Source organism: Balearica regulorum, chromosome 27, assembly GCF_011004875.1.
Source record: "Balearica regulorum gibbericeps isolate bBalReg1 chromosome 27, bBalReg1.pri, whole genome shotgun sequence".
Lineage (NCBI taxonomy): Eukaryota > Metazoa > Chordata > Aves > Gruiformes > Gruidae > Balearica > Balearica regulorum.
In genome coordinates this window covers 3601369-3621787 of record NC_046210.1, presented here as the reverse complement: position 1 = coordinate 3621787, position 20419 = coordinate 3601369, and the positions used below count along the sequence as shown (strand labels likewise).

Sequence of the window (20419 nt, the reverse complement as noted above, 5' to 3'; positions counted from 1 at the left end):
GGCCCTTTTAAGGGTCGACGCGGCCCTTTTAAGAGTGGCGGGGTCGGTGGGCCCCATCACCGCGCATGCGCAGTACCGGTGGCTGCAACATTCAAGTTGTTCCATTCGCTTCCGGCCGCCGCCGCCGCCGCCGCGGGGGTGGGGGGGGGGGGTCCGGGGGTGTCGGGGAGCGGGGCGGGCACAGCGCGGATCTGCCCGCCCGGGGCTGCACGGCCCGGTCCGGGGCTACGGGCCCGCCCGCACCATGGTGTCCTGGATGCTCAGCCGGGTGATTGTGTGAGTGGGGGCTGGGGTGGGGGGGGGTGTCCCCGGGGGGAAAGGGGGTGCCCGGGGGGAAAGGGGGTGCCCATCCCCGGGGGGGGGGGTGGAGCTGCGGGGCGGGGGTGCCCGCGGGAGTTGAGCCGAGACTCCGCCCCAGGGTCCGTGTTTAACGGGCAGACACCCCCCCCCCCCCCCCCCAGGGCCGCCCCCCGGGAAATGCGCCGGTGTCCCGGTCCCGGGGCCGTCCCGGGGGAGGGCGAGAGTTTGCCCTCGGGTCCTTGCCATCCAGCAGGCGAACCCGCTTGTCGTCCCCCCCCACCCCCTCCCCGGTTCCCGCGCTGCGGCCGGTTGGACCGGGTGGCCGGTGGCCCAACGTGCCCGCGGACCCCCCCGTGGGGACGGGGAGATCCCGCAGCTGCGGGGTGGGCAGCACGGAGGTGTGGGGGGCACCCACGGCCCCGGCCCCGGGTGGGATCCGTGCGGGAGGTGGTCGGGGTGAGCCTGGGCGGAGGCAGGCGCGATGCCAGGCTGCAGGCAGGAGATTTCCCTGCCTGTGCCCCGCAGCCGGGTGGGCAGCGCCTGAGTCACCGGCCCACGGGGTGCGTGTCTGGGGATGGCACCTCGCCCGCATGCTGCGGGGACAGCGGGGAGGTTGGCACCGGCACTGGTCATCGTTCTTGCAGGCAGATTCTGGCAGGGATGCTGGCAGGGCTGATCCTGCCTTCGGAGGGAGCTGAGCCTCTCCAGGCCGGGTTCGGCAGGCTTGTCGCCTCCGCTTTGCCGTGCCGAGCCTGCGCCGCGCATCCCGCTGCCGCCTCGACGGGTCGGGCCGGTCCCAGCGGAGGTGGGCGAGTTTGTGGGAGTGACGCCATGTTCACGGCCGGTTCTCCACGGCAGCTCCGGGCTGGTGCCGTCCCTTTTCGTGGTGGCCCCGGGGCCGGCGTGGTGCTGGAGGGGCTCAAGGCCAAGCTGCGGCGCTGGGGCGGGCAGCTCTGCTACTCCCTGCTACTCCTGCTCTACGCGGGGTGGCCCGTCTGCCTCACCCCCCCGCTCCGTTACAGGCTGGTCTTCGGGATGCTGTACCCTGCCTACGCTTCCTACAAGGCTGTGAAGACCAAAAACATCCGGGAATATGTGAGTAAAGTGCCCGGGCGGCTCCTTTCCAGGCTCCGGCCCCAGGCTGACGCGCTCGCCCGCTCCCCGCAGGTCCGTTGGATGATGTACTGGATCGTCTTTGCACTCTTCATGGCCACGGAGACCTTCACCGACCTGCTCATCTCCTGGTGAGGCTGGTGTGCGGGCGCTGCTGCTGCGGGGGACGCAGACCCAAGTCTCCAGGCCTGACGCTAGGGTGAGGGGCACCGTGCCTCCTACGTGGGAGCAGGATGTGCCCTTGGACCCCCCCAGCATCTGCTCGCACCCATCTTCTCCCCCTTTCTGGCAGGTTTCCCTTCTACTACGAGATTAAGATGGCCTTCGTCATCTGGCTGCTCTCCCCCTACACCCGGGGGGCCAGCCTGCTCTACCGCAAATTCGTGCACCCCACGCTGTCCCGAAAGGAGAAGGTGAGGGCTGCCTGGCCCTGGGGGGTCCCGTGTGCCCTGGGTGGGGGGGCTCAGCCTGCCCAGCAGGACCCTGGGCTCCCAGCGCTGGGCTGGCCATGCTCGGGGACATGTGTGCTGTGCGTGCTCAGGACCGCCGCGGTTGTCTCTGCAGGAGATCGATACGTACATCATCCAGGCCAGGGAGCGTGGCTACGAGACGATGGTGCGCTTCGGCAAGAGGGGCCTCAACATGGCAGCCACGGCCGCGGTCCAGGCGGCCGCCAAGGTACCGGGAATGGGGCAGGCTGCTCTGCTTCCCCGAGGATGCTTCGGCCCCAGGGACCCCAGGAGGGACACCGGTGGTACGGGTGTCAGGGAGAGGGGTCTCTGGGTGCAGAGCCCTGCCCGGTGGGATTGCATCACCCTGGGCTGTTGGTGCCTGGCCCCACGTTCGGGTGCCCCGGTACTTTGGGGTTTGCCCTGTGGGCTCACTTCCATCCTTTCTGCCCCCCCTCCCAGAGCCAGGGCGCGCTGGCCGGGCGGCTCCGCAGCTTCAGCATGCAGGACCTGCGCTCCATCCCCGACGAGGCCCCCGTGCACTACCAGGACCCCCTGTACCTGGAGGAGCAGGAGAGCCGCCGGCAGCTGCTGGGTGAGCTGGGGGCGGGGGGAAACAGCGGTGGGAGGCTCGAGCGAGGCCCGTGGGGGGGGGGGGGGCTGTGCCGGGAGCTGTTGCGTGCCCCCCTACGTCCCCAGCCTACTGCACGCCAGCAGTACGAGAGCAGTACGAGAGCGAGACGGAGGAAGAGGAGCTGTGGTCGGACTCGCAGGTCTCGCCCGAGCCTTCGCCCTACGACCGGGACCCCAAGCCCCTCTCCCGCAGCCAGAGCCTGCGGGTGGTGAGGAAGAAGACCTCAGTCAAAGAGGTACCGTGGGGGGGGGGATGGGTGCAGTGGTGTTGGGCTGGGGCGAGGGGGACCTGACCCATCCCTCCCCCTGCCCAGGGCTCTTCCCGGCTCTTGCGCAGCCGGATCAGGAAGAAAGCGGCTCCGTCGGAGCAGGACAGCTAACTGCCACGGGAAAACCTTCTGCCAGGAGTCTTAACATGAGTTTGCTGCTGCAGCACCAGGAGGGAGCCACGGTTCGTGCGTCCCCGGCCGTGGGGAGGGGGCTCCCCCCTGCCTTACACTGTAAATACCTCCTCTGACCTCTGCGCCTGCCCGGCTGCACTGTGCACCTCCAGCCGCCTCGCGGAGGGGAGGGCAGCTTGCCCCCCCCGCCGTGCCCCCTCCCAGACCCCGCTGCTGCGGGTCGGCGCGGGCACCTCTCTCATGGGGTCTGGCTGCCCCCACCCCCTTCTCCCATTCCATAAACACTGGGCTCTGCCAGGGCCCCCCTTTTCCTGCTGCTGTGATGCCTTACTCCCCACATCCCCTCTTCCCTGCAAACCAGCGAGGTGATGTGCCTTGTTCCACATGTCCCCTGAAGCCAAAGACACGGTCCCTGGCCAGGGCCCCCCCCACAGCTGCAGGCTGACACCCCCATACTTGAAACCGGGGCGCCGGTGCCTGACCGTGCCCTGCCCGGCACTACGTGGCTTTTAATGTTCTTTCCTCCCAGACAGGGGGTTTTGTACATGGAAAAATAAATGTTATTTCAGACTTTCAGAAAGGAGAGTTGTCCCCTCTGCTTAAACGCTGTCCCCTTCCCCAAGAGCTGGGGCTGGGTGGGACCCTGCGGGGGGTGCACAGGGCTGTGGGGGGGTGCGGGGAGGTGGGTGCTGGGGTGCAGGGATGCACCTCAGCTCCTCCTTGCAGTAGCCGTGTCCCCCACGGCGTGGCAGCAGCAGCTGTGGCCCCACTGGGACACCCGGGTCCCCGGCACGTGGCCAGGGCTGCAGACAGACGTCCCCGTCCTGGCCACCGGCCCTGGCTTGTCCCGACGGCCCCGACCATGGGCAGCTGCCTTCTCCCTGCCGGGGCTCCCCGATCTCACCCGGGTGGGGGGTCTCGGCTCCCTTTGCTCCTTCCCCCGGGGACTTGTCCCCTGCCCGGGTGGAGGACGTGGGGCACAAAGCTCTGTGGGGCAGGCAGGGTGGCACAAGGTGACAACGCTGCTTGTGTTGCTTCTCCTGTCCCCCGGTGCCCTGCTCTCTGGCATCAATCCCCTCGCTCCCAATCCTTCCTGCCCTCACCCCTCAGGCCAGCTTTATTTTTAGCCCCTGGCTGCTTTCTGCCTTTGGGGGGTCTTCCCAGGACAGGGAGAGTGTCCCTGCCTGCAGCCCCCCCAGGGGAGGCAGCCATCCCCCCACGGAGCCTGGCCGGGGGGCAGCCCGGGGCAGGCAGGGGTGTTGGAGCAGATTAGGTGGAGGTGGCTGGATTAGCCAAGTAAAACTGTCTCAGAGACGATTACTTAAAGCAGCGGAGAAGGAAGGCTGGGTGGGGACAGCGCAAGGGCCAGGGGGCTGCCCGTAATCCCCCTAAAGCTGCTTAGGGAGTGCGGTTCCTCCAAGGATACAGCCCAGGGCGGTCGCTGGGGCTGCCTGCCCTGGGTACCGGTGCTGGGATGCTGAGCTGGGTAGCGGGGCTCCCCCCGGGGTGGGGTACCCGGCCCCAGGGCTGGCTGGGAGGAGGCTGGGGGCACGCTGCGAGGGAGATGGCAGCAGCGTTGGAGCCTGAGCATTGTCCGTCCCCAGGATGGGAGGTCAGCAGGGGCAGCTCTGTATCCCAGCTTGGGGAAACTGAGGCACAAGCAGCAGCAACTTCTAAGATAGAGCTGGGAAAGAGAAACCAGGAGTCCTGGCACCAGACCTCTGTTTTGGCAAATCTCCTGCATATTCCCCAGGGAGAGAAACCCAAGGAGGGAACAAAAGCTGCCCGGGGCGGTGCAACCCATCCCCCCGGGGCTGCGGCAGCCCCCTCCAGTGCCAGTGCTGATCCCAGCTGTGTCAGCTCGCGGGCCTGTGCCAGGCTGCAGTCAGCAAAGCCGTAATCTCCCTCGGCTGGCAGTGCCCCAGCCCGGCAATTAAGTGGCTGACCTGAGCTTGCCCGGCCGTGGCAACGGTCTGCTCCGGGGAGGGGGTACCAGGCTGAGCCCCGGCTGGTACCGCTGTGGGGTCCCCCTGTCACACCCCGGGGCAGAGTCTGTCCCCACCAGAGCGGGGTGAAGCGTACCCCTGCGGTGCCCGGGGATTGCAGGAGGTCACGTAAGCCGGGCGGCTCACGTCCCCGTAAGCAGCTTCCCCGCTGGGAAGGCATTAGTGGGAGCGAGGGTCAGGTCGCTGCCCCCAGCTGCCCGCTCCCCTCCCGGGGCTTCCCTGCTCTCCTGCCTGCATCCCTGAGAGCTGGCAGAGGGACGGGGTGACGCAGGGGTGTCCCCTCTCCCAGCGGGACGAGGATGCTTTTGGTGTTCTGGGGAAGCATGATGCTAAAACCCCGGGCAGCTGGTGCTCCTGGGACAGGCACTGCCCGTTCCTGGTGGGCAGCAGCCCGGAGACGGCGTGAGCCGGTGCCTTGGCACCGCCAAAGGTCAGCGCTCGGGGGCTGCCATGGCCGGGTGTTGCGGGGGGTGGCAGCCCTGGCCCTGCTCCCCGTGGCTGGTTCTGCTCCCTCCCCGGGGAGCACCGGGTCATAGGGCGGCAGGGGCCGTTACTCATTAACGGGATCTGCCAGACGTCCCTGGGGCTCCGCTGGCCGCTCTGGGTGCCCTCCCCAGTGCCCCGCTGCACCCACCCCTCAGCATCCTCGTGCATCCCCCTGTGCTGCCGCCGCCGGGTACCAGCTGAGCCCCCCGAGCCCGTGCTGGCGGCACCGAGCGACCTGACCATGCTCCCGCAGCCCCCCCACCTCCCTCCCTGCCCCTTTCCCAGCTCATTTCACCCCACTGCGCCAACCCCCGGGGGCTCCTGCCCTTCTGGAGTTGGGGCGGGGGGGATGCTGGTGCCATCCCTGGGACTGCCCTCGTCTCCCCAAGCCAGCTGTTTCGGGGGGCCCTAGCAGAGCAGCACCCTCCTGCAGGCTGGCCCATCCGCAGCGGGGGGTCTGGGTGTTCTCTGCCTCGCGGGGCTCCCCCCCTCCCCGTCCCCAGCCCCCTCCGTCCCTGCCGCCTGAGTCAGCTGTTCCAGGCAGGAGCCATGTGAGGCCGCGCACACATGGCTCCCCGCGCGGCGCAGCGCTGTATTTTTAGCAGACGGTATCAAAAGCATAATTATGTCTGTTGTTTAAATGCAGCCTCTTTTCTGGCAGCCCCGGGAGCTTTCAGCTGCCTCCCGCCGCAGAGGGCAAGGAGGCGCGATGTGGAGCTGCAGGCAGCACGCTGCCTGCGGGCAGGGGGGGCTCGGCTGGGCAGGGGCTGAAAGCCCCCCCGGTCACCCCTGGGCAGGTGAGACCTTCCTGCCCCATGCTGGGGGACACACGGCATCTCTCTTGCACACCCCCCTCCCTGACACACACACACCCCACACCCCCCCCCATCGTGTCCTCAAACACACACCTGCCCCCGGGCTGCCGTCACTGGTGAGGAAGAGGATGGCGAGGAAGAGGACGGCGGGTGGGAAGCACGGTGGCAGGAGGGGCCGGGAAAGGGGCGTTTGAGGTGACGGGAGTGTGGGAGGACAGGACTGAAGGAATGCTGCATTCCCCCCCCTCCCGCAGCCGCCTGTCCCCCCGGGGACCCGTCTGTCCCCAGCCAGCCCTGTTCACAGCCTGGCCCTGCCTGCGCGGGCACCGAGGACGATTCCGGCTCTGTGTCCCAGGGCTGGAGCCGCGTCCCTGCCGTGACACCAGGGATTTTAGGGATGACACTCTGGGGACCACGCAGCATCGGCGGGCACTAAGGGAAACCGAGGCATTGCCTTGCCCTGGCAGGAGGAGCCGGGCAGCGAGCGGGCAGGGGGCTGCCCGTCGTTTGTGACTCTCTTTTCCCCGCACCAGGAGCCGTGCTGTCCCACCGCCCGCCCGGTGCCAGCCTGCCCATCACCATGGCTGGCCGGCAGCAGGGTGCTCCGGGAGGGCGGCGGGGACAGAAGAGGGGCCCGGGCTGAGGGCAGGAGCCCCCCGCTGCTCCCAGGTAGGTGCTGTCGGGACCCGGGTGAGCAGGCAGCAGGCAGCTGCCTGCCCTGCCTCTCCGGCGTACAGGTGGCAGAGGGTTGCCGTGTCCCTGGCTGCCATCCTAAGCCTTTGGCCCCGGGGGTGAGCTTTTAATTACATCAAGGTATTTGAAGCCGGTTGCTGGCGTTGGGCTGGGTAAACAGGAGTCCCGGGTGGGGGGAAGCTGAGGGGGTGGCACAGGATGGGCACTGTGCCCCCGCACTGGGGCTTGCCGGGACATCTTGTCCTGCCTGTCCTCCCCCGGGATGGGAAGGAGGGATGCGGGGAAGGGAGCATCCAGCACCATTCGGCACCGGGTCCCGCATCCCCCCCCGAGCATCCCCCCGCCGTGTGTGGGGCTGGCACGCAGCCGTGGGCACGGGGGACACCGGCAAAGGTGGGTGGGCTGCGGGCAGCTGCGACGTCCCCCGGTCCCCTCTGCACGGCCGGTCCCTCCTGATGGGGACAAGCCGCCTTGCCGCCTCCATCTCCTTGCCCTGTCCCAGCCTTCACCTTGAGGGCACGCAGCATCCGAGGGCTGCCCGGGGAAGGGGTGATGGGTGCTGCCCTCCCCTCTGCGAGGGGCAGGAAGGGCAGGGGGTGTCCGGGTGCAGCCCCCAGCCTGGGGAAAGCGGCTCGTCTCTCCCCAGCAGCGAAGCGAGCGGGATTAGCGATGCTTACTCACCTCCCCAGGGGAAAGCGGGAGATTAGGGCCGGGAGCAGCGTCCGACCCTGCGGCGGTGGGGCCGTACCGGCGGGGTGGCTGCCCAGGCCACGCCGTACCGGCAGCCAGGGCTGGAGGGGAGCGCAGGCTGCCAGAGCAGTTGGGCTGTGGCCCTAATTCCCAGAAAGCTGCTCGTGTGGGAGTGAGTGTCCTCCCGTGCCCTCCGCTCCGCCGCAGCCTCCAGACTCCTGAAGGTTTGACGTGGGTTTTTTTTTTTTCTTTCTGGTTTTTTTTTTTTTTTTTTTTTTTTTTTTTTTTAAGCACCGGGTGCAGATTAGCGAAAGCTCTCGCGGCCATCACGCCTGGTGCTGGGCGAGGGGGGGGGGGGAACGGGGCTGCCTTCTTCTTCTACCCGTGCCCTCGTCTTCCTCACCTGCGCCACGGTGGAGGCAGGTAGGTGCGTGCCGGGCTCAGTGCCGGGGCTGGGAGGAGGAGGAAGGAGGAGGAGGAAAAGGAAGAGGAGGAGGAGGAGGAGGAAGAACTGGGGCTCTGTGGATGCAGAGGGAGCTGGAGGGGGCTCTGGGCAAGCTGGAGAGGGGGCACATTGAGTCCATTTTGCATGAGACAAAGGTTGGATTTCTGGCTGTGCTCCCAGCCAGAGGTGGCTTGTGGGTCCGGGGGGTGCAGGGCCCTTCCCCAGGGTGCCTGGAGCTGACCCGGGCAGGGGACGTGGGCACCGGGCGAGGGCTGGCAGGGTCCTCAGCTGCCTGCGCTGCTGGAGCATCGGTGCTGAGAGGGGCTGTTGGGGTACCAGTGAGCCTTTTGCAGCGGGGCCCCCGTCCGTCCCCCTCCCCAATGCTGGAGCATCTCAGGACCCCCCAGCCCTGCACAGCCACGCATCCCCCCATGGTCCCAGGGGACACCGCGGGGACAGTGTCCCTCCACCCCGCGTCCTCACAGCGTGTCTCCCCATCCTCTGGCGTCGAGCGGGGCAGGGATGCCAAGCTTTCTAATTCGGGTGCTTCCGGCCTCCCGCGGCAACTCTCCGGCCAGCGCTTGGCTCGTGGGTGTTCGCAGTCCCTCTGCTCGCCCTCTGATTTAAGGGAAAAAACAGGGAGATTGGAGCTCTGGCGCTGGCTGTGCCAAGCCACCAAGGCAGAGCTCCCCCCCCCCGGGGGGGTTCTCTCCCAGCAAAGCCTGAGCTGGCAAAAATCAAGCCCAGCCCAGACCCCCCCGCATTGCCCTGGGGGACCCTCCATGGGTTGTGCCGGGACAGGCAGGGAGCGGGGGGACTCCGGCCGAAGCCGCTGTGCCGCTGGAGGCAGGCACGGAGCCCGCTCCTGGGGATGGGGCGGGATGGTGGCCAAGCCCCAGAAGAGCTTGCCGGCTGCGCTGGCCCCGGGAAGGCTGCGTGAGGGCTTCGGGCTCCCTGGCACAGAAGGAGCAGCCGAGGGCAGCAGGGACAGCGGAGCGCAGGGAGGGCGCAGCTCCAGAGATGCTGCCCCAGTGCAGGGTGGGAAATTCCCTCCTGTCCCTCCAGCATCCATCCCCCCCCCCGAGCTCTTTGCCTTGTCCAGCAAGGGCTGCTCACAGCCCCCGTCCTTGGGGCTTGCCAGCATCAGGATGGCGTCTCCATCCCCCTCCCCACCCGACCCCTCCTCGGTTGCTCCCTCGGCACTGCCGCAACGGTCCCGATGGCTGTGGGCATCCGCCGACCCAGCCGGCCGTGCCAGGATGCCGCAGACCCTTCCCGGGCTCCCTCCCGGCTGCCAGCTCCCCCCCCAGCCCCGCCGGAGCCATCATCCCTGGGGAGCGGAGGGAGGGAACGGGAAGAGAGTGTCTCTTTCAGCACCTTCTCATCGCAGGAAGGTGCGGGCTCACCCACGCCTGGAGCCCTGTCTGGGTCCCCTCCCTATTCCCTGGCACCCAGCGGGTGCAGCGAGCAGCAGTCGGGCCCCGTGGCCCCCTGAACCCTCCTGTCCGCAGTGAGGGGGTCCCGTCATGGCTCACCCACGCTGGAGGCGGGATGGGGGGTGACGGACACCCGCTGGCATTGCAAAGGGACTCTGGGGACACCTGGAGCCCAGAGCCACGGCCGTGCCCTGGCCAGCAAGGGTTAAGTGTGGCTCCTCGCTCCCAGCGGGGCCAGACCGCACGGCAGCTGCTGAGCTGTAACGAAGCCCGTGGTCTGATGTTAATCACGCTGCTCGGCTCACGCGGGCCGTGGCCTGCCTTCACCCCTTTGCCCCGCACCCCCGGCCCCGCCAGCCCCCGGGTGCCGTGCCATGCCGTGCCGAGCTGTGCCGTGCCGGGGGAGGCTGTGCGGAGCGGCTGTGGTTTATGTAAGGTGTGCGAGCTGCGCGCAGGGTGTCCCTGGGACACACGCACGTTACATAAACCCACCCGGCGCTGCTGGCATCAGCCACCCCCCTGGTCCCTCGCCGCCAGCCCAGAAATGGAGTGCCCACCCGGGTGACCCGCTCGACCCGCTCCCCTGGGACCGCTGCCCCGTGCACCCGGCTGGAACATCACCCCCGAGAGCGGGCAAAGGGGTGGTGGGAGCTGGTGGGTTTGGGGTCGGTGTGGCTTGCTGCTGGGAGGTACTGGTGCTGGGGGGGGGGGATGCTGTGTGAGCAGCGGCAGGATGACGGGCCCCGGGTGGGCTCTCACCCGGTGGGCTGCAGGGCACGGCTGGGATGTGTGCAAGCCCGGTGGGCTGCGGGGCAGGGGCTTCGGTGGCCCCAGGTCAGCAGCATCAGGATGCTATCGGAGCAGCCTTGTGCTCCCTGTTGGCGCCTCGGCACCCGTTGGATCACACCCTGCCCGTCCCGCCCGGCTTTGTGGGCTCTGCAGGCAGGAGGGGAGGAAAAGGAGCTCTGCCTTCATCCCAGGCAGCTGGAGCAGGGATGGCGCAGGGGGACAAGGCTCGTCGGGGAGACAGGGTGACCCTGGACTGTCGCACAGGCAAAGTGGCAGCATGGGTTGAGGCCAGATCCTTACAATTCGGGCAAAACTGGAGGGGTCGTGAGCCCCCGGGACCCCCAGCCCTTGGGGTGGCCACATGCTCCATGCCGGGCATGCCACCACCAGCCCCCCGGCACCAGGGCTGGGGCGCTCGGCCCATCCCGGCATTTCTCCCGTTCCAATTCCACCTGGAGCGGATGGTCGGAGTCTTTCATCAGCAACGGGGCGGCTCGACCGCGTTGCCGAACAAAAGGCGCTTTCTTCGTGCGGGGCAGAGCACACCTGCCCGCCTTGGCACAGCCGCCGCTGCCTGCGCCGGTGCCCCCGGGGCTGGGTGGCACTGCCGGCACCGCGCCGGTTCCCGGGCGTCAGCAACCCCGGCAGCTCACCCGCCCGCCCAGTCGCTGCCGGAGCCGGCGGAGGCTGCACGCTCGCAGGGAGCAGAGCCGCCACCGCCGCCTCATCCTCCCATCGCTCGCTCCAAGATGCTCAAGGCTGCCTAGAGCCGGGGGAAGGTCCCACTCGCCGCCGCCGCCGCCGCTCCCCCGGGTGCCCCTCTCCCTGACCCCCCCCCCAGCACGCCAGGACCCCCTGCTCGCAGGACGATAGGCAGGAAGAGCACGGAGCCCCCCAGGCCAATGGATCAAAAACTCCAGCTCCAGCATTCGGAGAAGAACGTCCCCAGAGCCACCCGGGCGGCTTTCTGCCTCCTCCAGATCCCGGAGCCGGACCCCTTCAGCCTGTGGGTCTAGGTGCTCCCGCCCGGCTTCGCCTCTCTGGAACTCGGTGCTGCCGGCGGAGACGCCTGCTCGTCCTTGCCGCCGCAGGGGGGGCAGCGGGGTCCCCGATGGACCCTCCAGGTAGCTGGCTGTGCTGTGGGACAGCGGGGATGCTCACCGAGCTGCGGGGCTGGCTTCTTGTGCTCTGGATGGGATGGAGGGCAGGGGATAACTCCACCCCGGTGAGCCCAGGGGAGCTGGGGGGGACCCGGGGGGACGGCGTGTGGTGGGGCAGCCTTGGGGCACCGGGAGGGAGCTGTGTGCCGGGAGCATCTTCCCGGTGCGGGGCTGGATGGGAGAGCCCGGCTGGGTCCCACGGCCCGGAGGGATGGGGTGGGTGTGCCCAGGGTGCTTGTGCTGGGTGCCCCAGGGCGCTTCCCGAGCAGGGGCTTGGGCAGCAGTGTGGGAACGGGGACTAATGTCCCCTGGGCAGGGGATATGACGGGGACGGGCAGCTCTGGGGACACACGCTCCTGTCCCATGCTCCGGTCCCCATCCTGGCCACCAGCCCGGCCGTCGAGGCAGCCTTGTCCCACCCCGGAGCAGGGCTGCAATTCTGCAGCGGTGGCTCGGAGCCGAGTGACCCCGTGCCCGTCCCCATCGGCTCCTCCAGCCGCTGGGCACGGGGTGGCGTTGGCTCCGCTGGGAAGGGATGCGATTGCCAGCCGCTGCGAGGACCGGCTCTGAACCCCACATCTGCGTGTGGCCTGGGTCCTGGAGGAGTGTTAATTCAGCAAATCTCCCCAGGCGTTTCTACCAGGAGGGGCCTCTGGGAGCTGCACGCTCCCCCTTTGCTTCAAGCCCTCCTGCGAAGCGCAGCCCAGCCCTGGCCGGAGGCGAATACCTGCGCGGGGCAAGGCCTCCCCACGCTGGGTGCCAGCGGCCGGGCGCGGGGCCAGGCTGGGCGCGGAGGGACGGGTGGGCGCGAGGTGCGTCCCGGCCGCCAGCCCCGCCGGGCTGGGCGCAGGAGGGACGGGACAGGGTGGGGACCCGCGCTCCAGCCACGTGCCCTCCCAGATCGTGCATCCCACCGGATACCGTGGGGCACGGGAGCCTGGGATCCCCTCACCGTACCGGGCAGCCTCCCATCTAGCACGGGAGGATGGAGCCGGGGGATTGAAAGCAGCACCCCCCCAGCACCAAACCCCACCGTCCCCGTGCCTCAGTTTCCCCCCATTGCAACCCACGCACGGCAGCCCCGGCAGCGTTCGGGCAGGGTTCGGTGCGGTGCGGCGTACCCCACTGATGCCCCGCTCCCTGCCCGCAGGGTCCGGCCAGCCTGGGACGGCGCTGAGCACCACATGAGCGGCAGAACGGCATGGCCAGCAACTCAAGGATGGGGGACACCCCACTGAGGTGGAGGAGAGCCGAGGACACAACGCAGGACACCCGGGAGAGCAGTGAGGTGGTCCTGCCCCGGAGCGCCGCCGCCGAGCTGGGACTCCCGGGCTACCAGGAGCCTGGCAAGCTGAGCTGCGGCACGGAGAAGGGGTGTCCCTGGAGGGGCTCTGATGGATGCTCGGGGCCAGGCCGGGAGCTCGCCAGCAGCCGGCTGGGCTGCCCCTACCCACCGGCCCCACCGTGCCTGCGGGACGCCCTGTGCCGCCCCAAGGATGGAGCCGAGCTCCCGTCGCTGCTGCTGCCCAGGAACGGGCAGCCCAAGGCGGGCTGGGCTGAGCCCTGCAAGGAGCGCCCGGGGCCACGGTGGGCTGAGGCCGTGCTGGCCCCCCTGGCCCTCTACAGCCACGCGTACCACCGCTACCCCCTGCCCTTCCCTGGGCTGGATAGCCAGCGCCCCGGCACCACCGGCAAGCCCCGCGCCGCTGCAGGGGATGGGGCCGGAGACCCACCAGCTTTCTGCCACTGCCCCTTCCTCGTAGAGGCCAAGCACAGCCCCTTCCTCCTGTCCTCGCTGCTGCCCACCGGACCCCCGGCTGACCCCCCGTTTGGCAGCGGACCGGAGGGACCGGGGGTGATGGGCGACGGGTGCTTTGCCGGCGCAGACTGGCGCCTGGGCTCCTACTCGCCTGCCTGGGGCCAGCCCCTCTACCTGGGGTTCCCACCGAGGTGCAAGGCGGCTCTGGCCCCCTTCAATGACTGCTCCAGCTCAGGGAACAAGGTAGGCAGCCCTGGACGGCCGCGCCGGCGCCCGGCTCCGATGGTGGCACGGCTCTAGCTGCCACAGCCTGGCTCCGGAGCGGGGATGCTCAGGGCTCGGCTGCACCCCGGCTCCCCTGGGTGACGACGGGCTCCAGCCTCGGCTGAACCCGGCTGGGAGCGGCGGGTTGCGAAAGGCGATGCTGGCACCCGCGCCGAGGGCAGGGCCGGGCTGCACCCGGTGTCAGTGGCCCCCCGAGTGGGATGCAGCCCCCCGCTCGCTCCTGCGGCTCGGCAGGGTGGCAGCGCAGTGGCCGGGGGGGTTCCCAGCCCCCCGAGGGATGGGACAATGCGCCACTGAAGCGATGCTGCTCTCCTCGCCGTGGTGGCCCCGTGGCGTGATGCAAGCCCCGTGGCTGAGTCATGGCGGCAGGAGCTGCGGCACGGAGGCGGCGAGAGGCAGAGCCGCCAGCCCGTGGGTGTGCCCATCGCACCCTGCGCCGCTGCGGCTCCCCATTCCTTTCCCACGCGGCCGGGGGCAACGCGGGCACCCCACCGGCTCGGCCACCTGGAGCTGGGAAGCACCGGGCAGCTGCCCAGCTCGGGAGGGTGGAGGGGGGAAACTGAGGCAGGGCCACAGGATGCTCCCCGTCACTGTGGGTGACAGAGGCAGGGATGGGGACCCACGTCTGGGGTGACACCAGCCTTGACAGCCCCTCTGCTCCCCTCCAGGAATTTTACCCGAAGAAAGAGCCTGGCTTCCACCCCCCGGCCAAGGACCAAGCGCCGTCGCAGCTGCTGGGCAAGGGCCAGGCAGGGCAGGACGGAGAAGGGGAGGGGGAGCCAGCGGTGCCGGCGCTGCCGGGAGCCCCGTGGAGGGATGGCCGAGTGGGGGGCACCTCGGGGGTGCCCGCTCCCCATGCCCGCACGCCTCCCCCCAGCTCCAGCCACCCCATCTTCCTCCTGCAGCCCGGTGCAGCGGGGGGCTGCGGGGACCCCTGGGCGGGCGTGCGGCCCCACTCTGCCGATTTCCCCCCGGAACCGGGGCCAGGCCAGCCCTCCGAGCCCAAAGATGAGCGCCTGGCATACCAAAGCCTCCAGCCTGGCTCACCACCGGGACCGGGGGAGCCCAACCCATCGCCTCCACTCACAGACGGGCACTACCCACAGGTCCTTGCCAAGCCGGAGCCGCCGCCAGCTTGCCTCTGCACCGCGCCGAGCTGCGATGGGTGCCCAGGGGTGGGCTGCGGGACGCTTGGCCCCTTCGAGCCCACCCTGGGCATCCCTGGGAGCCATTTCCCGTGCCCACCCAGCAACCACACCAAGCTGAAGAAGACCTGGCTGACGCGGCACTCGGAGCAGTCGCTGCCGCGCTGCAAGGTGCCCCGGCGGGACGGTGGCCCCGAGTCAGCCGGTGAGGGCACGCGCTCGGGCAAGCGCCCGCACGGCATCGCCAACGGACCCCAGGGTGTCGGGCTGGCCAAGCGGGGTGCGAAGGCCACCGAGCGCATGACTGCGGCGTGCCCCGGTGACGGCACGGAGAGCGGAGGGGACCCGGAGAGGAGGATGGAGCTGGGAGAGGGAGGTAAGTTTGGGGGGTGCACGGTGGGGCTGGGGAGAGGGTGGTGGCAGCACCCGGTCCCCAGGGAAGTTTTGCATCCCTGTTCCCAGCACCCACAACACGAACCGTGGACACGCGAGGGCTGGGAAACCTGCTGCGCTTGGGGTTTTTCCCGGCATGGCTGGGTCTGGCAGCGACAACCAGGGTGGGGTTTTATAGAAATGCCCCATGGGGCAGCGCAGCATCCTCGGGGGTGATGTCTGGGGGGTGGGAGCCAAGTGCCATCGCTGGGTCGGAGCCCTCCTTGGGGAGGTGCTGGCATGTCAGCTCTGACCTCTGCAGATCTCCAGCCCTACTTTCCAGCCCTACTTTCTGGCCCAATTTCCAGCCCCCGCCGTGGCATCCCGGTCCCTCCCGGCTGGTGTGTCCCCATGCCCGGTGTCCCAAAGCCCCTCCTGTCTCCCCCAGACCCGCCAAGCCGTGCCAGCCCGGTACTGCGGGAGCCATGGTGCCTGCAGAGCGTGCCCTGCACTGCCCTGCCCGAGAGCATCCCGCGGTGCTGTACCTGCGCTGCCCGGGCCGTGGGGGACCCCAAAGGCGAGGAGGAGGATGAGGAATCCCCTGAGAGCACTTGCAGGCTGCTGCACTTCCGCAGGTGAGCCCGGGGCTCCTGGAGAGCTCACAGCCCTGCCCAGGGCGGGGGGGTGGTCCCAGGGGCTCATGTCAGGATGCATGGAGCATCCCCTCCCCTCACCCCACTTTAGAGCATCGCCTCCTGTCACCCCGCTTTTGAGCATCCTGTCTCATCACCCCACTTTAGATCACCCTCTCCAGTCACCCCACTTCAGAGCATCCCCTCCCGTCCCCTCTCTCCCGCAGGTTTGCCTTCGGGGACGGCAGGGAGCTGAGCGTCGACGGCTTCTGCACCCTGGGGGAGGCGGAGGGGGAGATGCTGCGGCTGGAGGCAGCCGGCCCCGAGCGGGGGAGCAGGAGCGCGGGCAGCAGCCTCTGCCTGGCCAAGTACCTGCTGGGGGTCCTGGGGGACCCCTTCTGCGAGGCCGTCTGCAGGGACAGGGACACGTGGCGGGGAGTCCCCAGTGGGCCCGAGGGTAAGCGGGGACCGGGGTGGGGGGGGGGGGGGTGTCACGGGGGGCACTGGGGAGGCTGAGGGCTGTGTTTCCCGCAGGGGTGACGGCCTGGAGGCGGGGGGAAGGAGCCCCCCAGCTCTGCGACGCCTGCCAGCGTGGCTTCTTCAACTCCCACTGGAGCTGCGTCAGATGTGGCTTCCAGCTGTGCCCCAACTGCCACCGCATCAGACGGGAGGCTGATGGCCATGGTACGGGGATGGGGGGGAGGGTGCGTTGCAAGGGGGGTGTCAGCCCCACGGGGGCTTGGTGGGGACAAACGCACCCTCTCTCTGATGCAGAGGGTCCGGCACGGCTGCCCGAGTGCATCCCCAGCCAAGACCACCACGTCACGTCCCTCGTCCCCACGCAGTTTGTCCCCACCTGTGGTGAGTGTGTCCCCCCTGGACCCAGCACCGCCCCCCCCCACCCACTGCCCGGGGCTGACCCTCCTGTCCCCATCTGTCCCCAGTCCTGACCCGGCTCTGGAAGCTCCTGCACGAGGTCCGGGCCAAGTTCGGGATCGAGTCGCACTGTCCCTGCGGGGAGGGGGCTGCGGAGCAGAGCCCAGCGGAGCCCCCGGGAAGCAGGCAGGTACAGGGGGGCTGCGGATTTGGGGGGGGGGGGTGTGATTTGCACCCTGACCCCTGCAAAAGGGTGCCGGGGGGGTGGTGTGTGCGTGATGCTGGGGAGGGGACCAGCCCTGGGGACGGGGATGTGGCTTCCCTACGGATGGCCGCATGGACCGGGCTGTTTCAGGAGCCGCCGGGGGCCGTGGTGCCCACCCTGGTGCCCACCCTGGTGCCCACCCTGCCGCCCAGCAGCGATGGCCAAGCTGACACCTCCCGGCCCATCAAGGAAGGTAGGGCTGGCTGCAGCCCCCCCGTTGCGGGGACAGTCCTGCTCCAGGGGCAGGGGGGGGTCAGGGATGCTGCACCGCATCCCCTACGGGGTGCTGGGTGGGGGGGGCGAGAGGAGGAGGAGGGCATGGGCAGCCCCTGACCCCTTTCTCCCCCCAAGCAGAGAGCCCTGAGGGGGGGCCACCATCGCTGGGGCAGCCGCCCCCCCGGGGGGCCGTGCAGACCGCCACCCTCTGCGACCTCCTCGCCTCCACCGCCGTCAAGCTGTGCCTGGGGCAGGACGGGGTGCGCATGGCCTTCGCCCCCGTCTCGCCCGCCTTGCCCAGCGTGAGTCCCGGGGTGGGCAGGACAACCTGCCCCGTGCTGCCCCCCACCCCCACCCCTCGACAGGGCTGGGGCGGCCAGGGTGGGCTGATGGAGCTTGTGTCCCACCCCCGCCACCACTCTAGGACAACCGCCTGACCAGCATCCTGGACAGCATCATCGCCCGTGTGGTGGAGAGGAAAATCCAGGAGAGGCAGGCGGGGGGCGAGCTGAGCCCCCCCAGTTCCCCCCGGCCCCCCGGCCCCCCCACCTCCCACTGCGTCCTGGCATCCAGCGGGCTGCTCTGGCTGCACGACCCCGGCCACGCCAGCAACTACAAGCTCTTCCAGGAGCACTGGCGGCGGGGCCAGGTGAGCCCCCCCCCCACCCCAGGGATGCGTGGCGGCACCGTGGACACCCCCCCCTCCGCCCCGCTCCCCCCGGGCCCTGCTGAGCCCCGGCTGCCCCGGCAGCCCGTCCTTGTTTCAGGGCTGCAGAAGAGGCTGGAGGGGCGGCTGTGGGGACCGGAGTCCTTCCGCCCGGCTGGGGGGGAGCAGGCGGTGGAGGTGGTGAACCTGCGGGCACCGGCGAGCCGTGTCAGGATGAGCAGCCAGGAGTTTTGGGACGGCTTCGCTGCCAGCGTGGGTAAGCGTGCAATGAGTTTGTGGGGTCTCAAGTGCGATTCTGGGGTGTAAGGGGGAGGGCGAGCCAGCCCGCACGACGCCAGCGTCCCCGTGTGTGACGCCACGCTCCGTTCTGCAGCATCCCCGGAGCGGGGCGGTGGGGACCTGCTGAAGCTGGAGAGTGGCTTTGGGGACATGGAGCTGTGCCGGTAGGTGATGGCAGAGGCTCCGCCGGGTTGTTCCCCACCTGGCAGCCCAGTGCCCCCTCCCCTCGCCAGCTGGGGACGCAGCCCGGCGTGGGATGCAGCGAGCAGGGCTGGGGGGCATTGGGAGCGTCTCTGCCAGCGCCGGTACCCCGGTGCCCCGGTCTCCAGCACCACGCCTGTGCCGCAGGGCCGCCAACCTGAGCGCCAGCCTGCCGCTGCCGGAGTACTGCGGGTCCGCCGGCCGCCTCAACCTGGCTGCCTACCTGCGGGGCCAGCGGGGCCGGCGCTGGCTGCGCCCGCGCGTCTGCGTGGCTTATGGTGAGTGCCCGGGGTGGGGAGCAAGCTGGGCTCCCCCCCACCCATGACGATGCTCGCCCCTCACCCACCACCCCGCTCCCGCTTGCAGCCGTGCATCCCCAGGACCGGACCATTGGGACCAAAAACCTGACGGTGGAAGCAGCCGACTCCATCAGCGTCCTGGTGCACGCCGCAGCGTGGCTGCCGGAGCGGCCGGCGGCACGGCAGGGTAAGGTGGGAGCGTGGAGGGGGTCACCCCATCCCAGCCCCCCACCCCAGCCCCCCCTGAGCGCCATTCTGCCCGCAGACCTGCTCCTGCAAGCCGATGCCGATGGCATGGATGCGCCGCTGAAGGAGCGGCTCTGGGATGCCGGCAGCCGGCCCGGCGCCCTGTGGCACATCTTCCGCACCGAGGATGCTGGCCGTATCCGGGACTTCTTGCAGAAGGTGGGTGCCATCACCCCCCGGTGCAGCCCCGGCCCCCTCCGGCCCCCGGCTCCACTCACCCCCCCCCTCCCCAGGCGTACGAGGACCAAGGGCAGGAGGGGGCGGCTGCGGCGGACTCCCCCGGCCGCTACCTGGACCTCTCGCTGCGGAGGCGGCTGCGGGAGGAGTGTGGGGTGAGCGGCTGGACCCTCCTCCAGTTCCTGGGGGACGCGGTGCTGGTCCCTGCCGGGGCTCCCTACCAGGTAGGCAGCTTTGCACAACCCCCCAGGGGCAGCTATTCGGGGTACCGCTGTGCCAGAGCTCTCTGGGGAAACTGAGGCACGGCGCCGAGCCCCGGCCCCTGATGCCGCCGTGCCATGGGCAGGTGCAGACCCTCACCGGTACCATCAGCGTGGAGCAGCAGTTCCTCTCGCCGGAGAACGCCGCCCGTCTCTGGGACCGCAGCACCCATCCTGCCGGGGCTGCACGCCAGCTCCGCGCCCAGGTGGGTGGGTGGGTGGTGGTTTGGGTGCTCTGGGGGGGGGGGGGGCATGTCCTAGTGCAGGGTGTGTGGTGCTGACCCCCTCTTTGCACCCTTGTAGCTGGACGGCATGATCTTCTCCGCTGTGCGGGAGGCCGTGGGAGTGCTGCGGGGATGCAAGTGAGGTGGCTACGGCACACGGGGAGGATGCTCCAACAAAGCCAGCGCTGCCGGCCATGGCCACGGCCACGGCCACGGCACCTCTCGCTTGATGCTTTGCTCCACGATCGCCCGGGGAGGCTCGGGGCTGGAGCGGGGCAGCTGGGGAATAAAGTGTCTGCAGCGTGCCGGGGCCGCCGGCACCATCAGCACCCGCTTCGGCGTCTCCCTCCCACGCGGCATCGTCCCCACGGTCAGGATTGCCCCGGTGGCCTGGGGACGGGGTGGGGTGGCAGATCCAGGGTCTGGCGCTGTGCCCTGGTGGCATGGGGTGCTCCCAGCCCTTGGTGACTGGCCGAGGCCACTGGTGAGATGAGTTTGGGCACGGTCTCTGTGCTGGCTGCCTCACAGAGAACTGGAAAACATCTGGAGATCGTGGCTCGTTGCTGCCCAGAGGTTCAGAGTCCCAGGGTGCGGCTCCATCCTGCCCTGCTGCGGGAAAGCAACCGGCCCCAAGGCCCGGCCCAAGGGCAGAAACAGCCCCGGCCCTGCAGCACTGTGCTCCGAGCGCCGGGGAATCGCTCTGCCCTGCCCAGCACCATTGCCTGGAGCTGCCCTAACGATAACGGGGGGGGGGGAAAACGGGCTGACCCCATGCACGGTGCCCCACGGACCATGCCCGGGGCCTCCGTCCCCGCACGCGACACGCACCCTGCGCTGTGCCATGCACCGCACGGAGCCACGCTGCGCTGCAGGAGACGGCCCAGGGGCTGTGCAGCGCAGGCCATGCACCCTGCAATGGGCACCGTGCAATTAGCATCGTGCAATTAGCACCGTGCAATGGGCACCGTGCAATTAGCATCGTGCAATTAGCACCCTGCAATGGGCACCGTGCAATTAGCACCCTGCAATGGGCACCGTGCAATGGGCACCGTGCAATTAGCACCGTGCAACGGGCACCGTGCAACAGGTATGGTGCGCTG

General features: G+C 69.5%; 2 protein-coding genes across 7 annotated transcripts; both read left to right on the top strand.

Moving 5' to 3' along the window:
- The first annotated feature begins 150 nt into the window (after positions 1–150).
- REEP4 (receptor accessory protein 4) lies at positions 151–3476 on the top strand. 2 transcript variants are annotated; one of them, XM_075736513.1, is made up of 8 exons: positions 151–276; positions 1323–1395; positions 1468–1544; positions 1706–1826; positions 1978–2091; positions 2325–2457; positions 2562–2731; positions 2810–3476. In XM_075736513.1, the coding sequence occupies exons 1-8, from the start codon at positions 245–247 to the stop codon at positions 2873–2875; spliced, it is 786 nt and encodes a 261-aa protein (XP_075592628.1). In that variant the 5' UTR covers positions 151–244; the 3' UTR covers positions 2876–3476. The 2 variants fall into 2 exon arrangements, with proteins under 2 accessions (XP_075592628.1, XP_075592629.1); XM_075736514.1 differs by lacking the exon at positions 151–276 and adding an exon at positions 582–1105.
- Positions 3477–6593: 3117 nt separating this feature from the next.
- Positions 6594–19648, top strand: HR (HR lysine demethylase and nuclear receptor corepressor). 5 transcript variants are annotated; one of them, XM_075736679.1, is made up of 19 exons: positions 6594–6872; positions 12567–13418; positions 14129–14981; positions 15426–15612; positions 15837–16066; positions 16144–16293; positions 16384–16470; positions 16554–16675; positions 16841–16943; positions 17105–17268; positions 17391–17615; positions 17718–17889; positions 18007–18076; positions 18261–18391; positions 18480–18599; positions 18678–18817; positions 18892–19059; positions 19182–19301; positions 19399–19648. In XM_075736679.1, exons 2-19 carry the CDS (start codon positions 12618–12620, stop codon positions 19459–19461), a joined length of 3906 nt encoding a protein of 1301 aa, XP_075592794.1. In that variant the 5' UTR covers positions 6594–6872; positions 12567–12617; the 3' UTR covers positions 19462–19648. The 5 variants fall into 5 exon arrangements, with proteins under 5 accessions (XP_075592794.1, XP_075592795.1, XP_075592797.1 ...); XM_075736680.1 differs by lacking the exon at positions 6594–6872 and adding an exon at positions 7480–7810; XM_075736682.1 differs by lacking the exon at positions 6594–6872 and adding an exon at positions 7480–7817.
- The last annotated feature ends 771 nt before the right edge of the window (positions 19649–20419 follow it).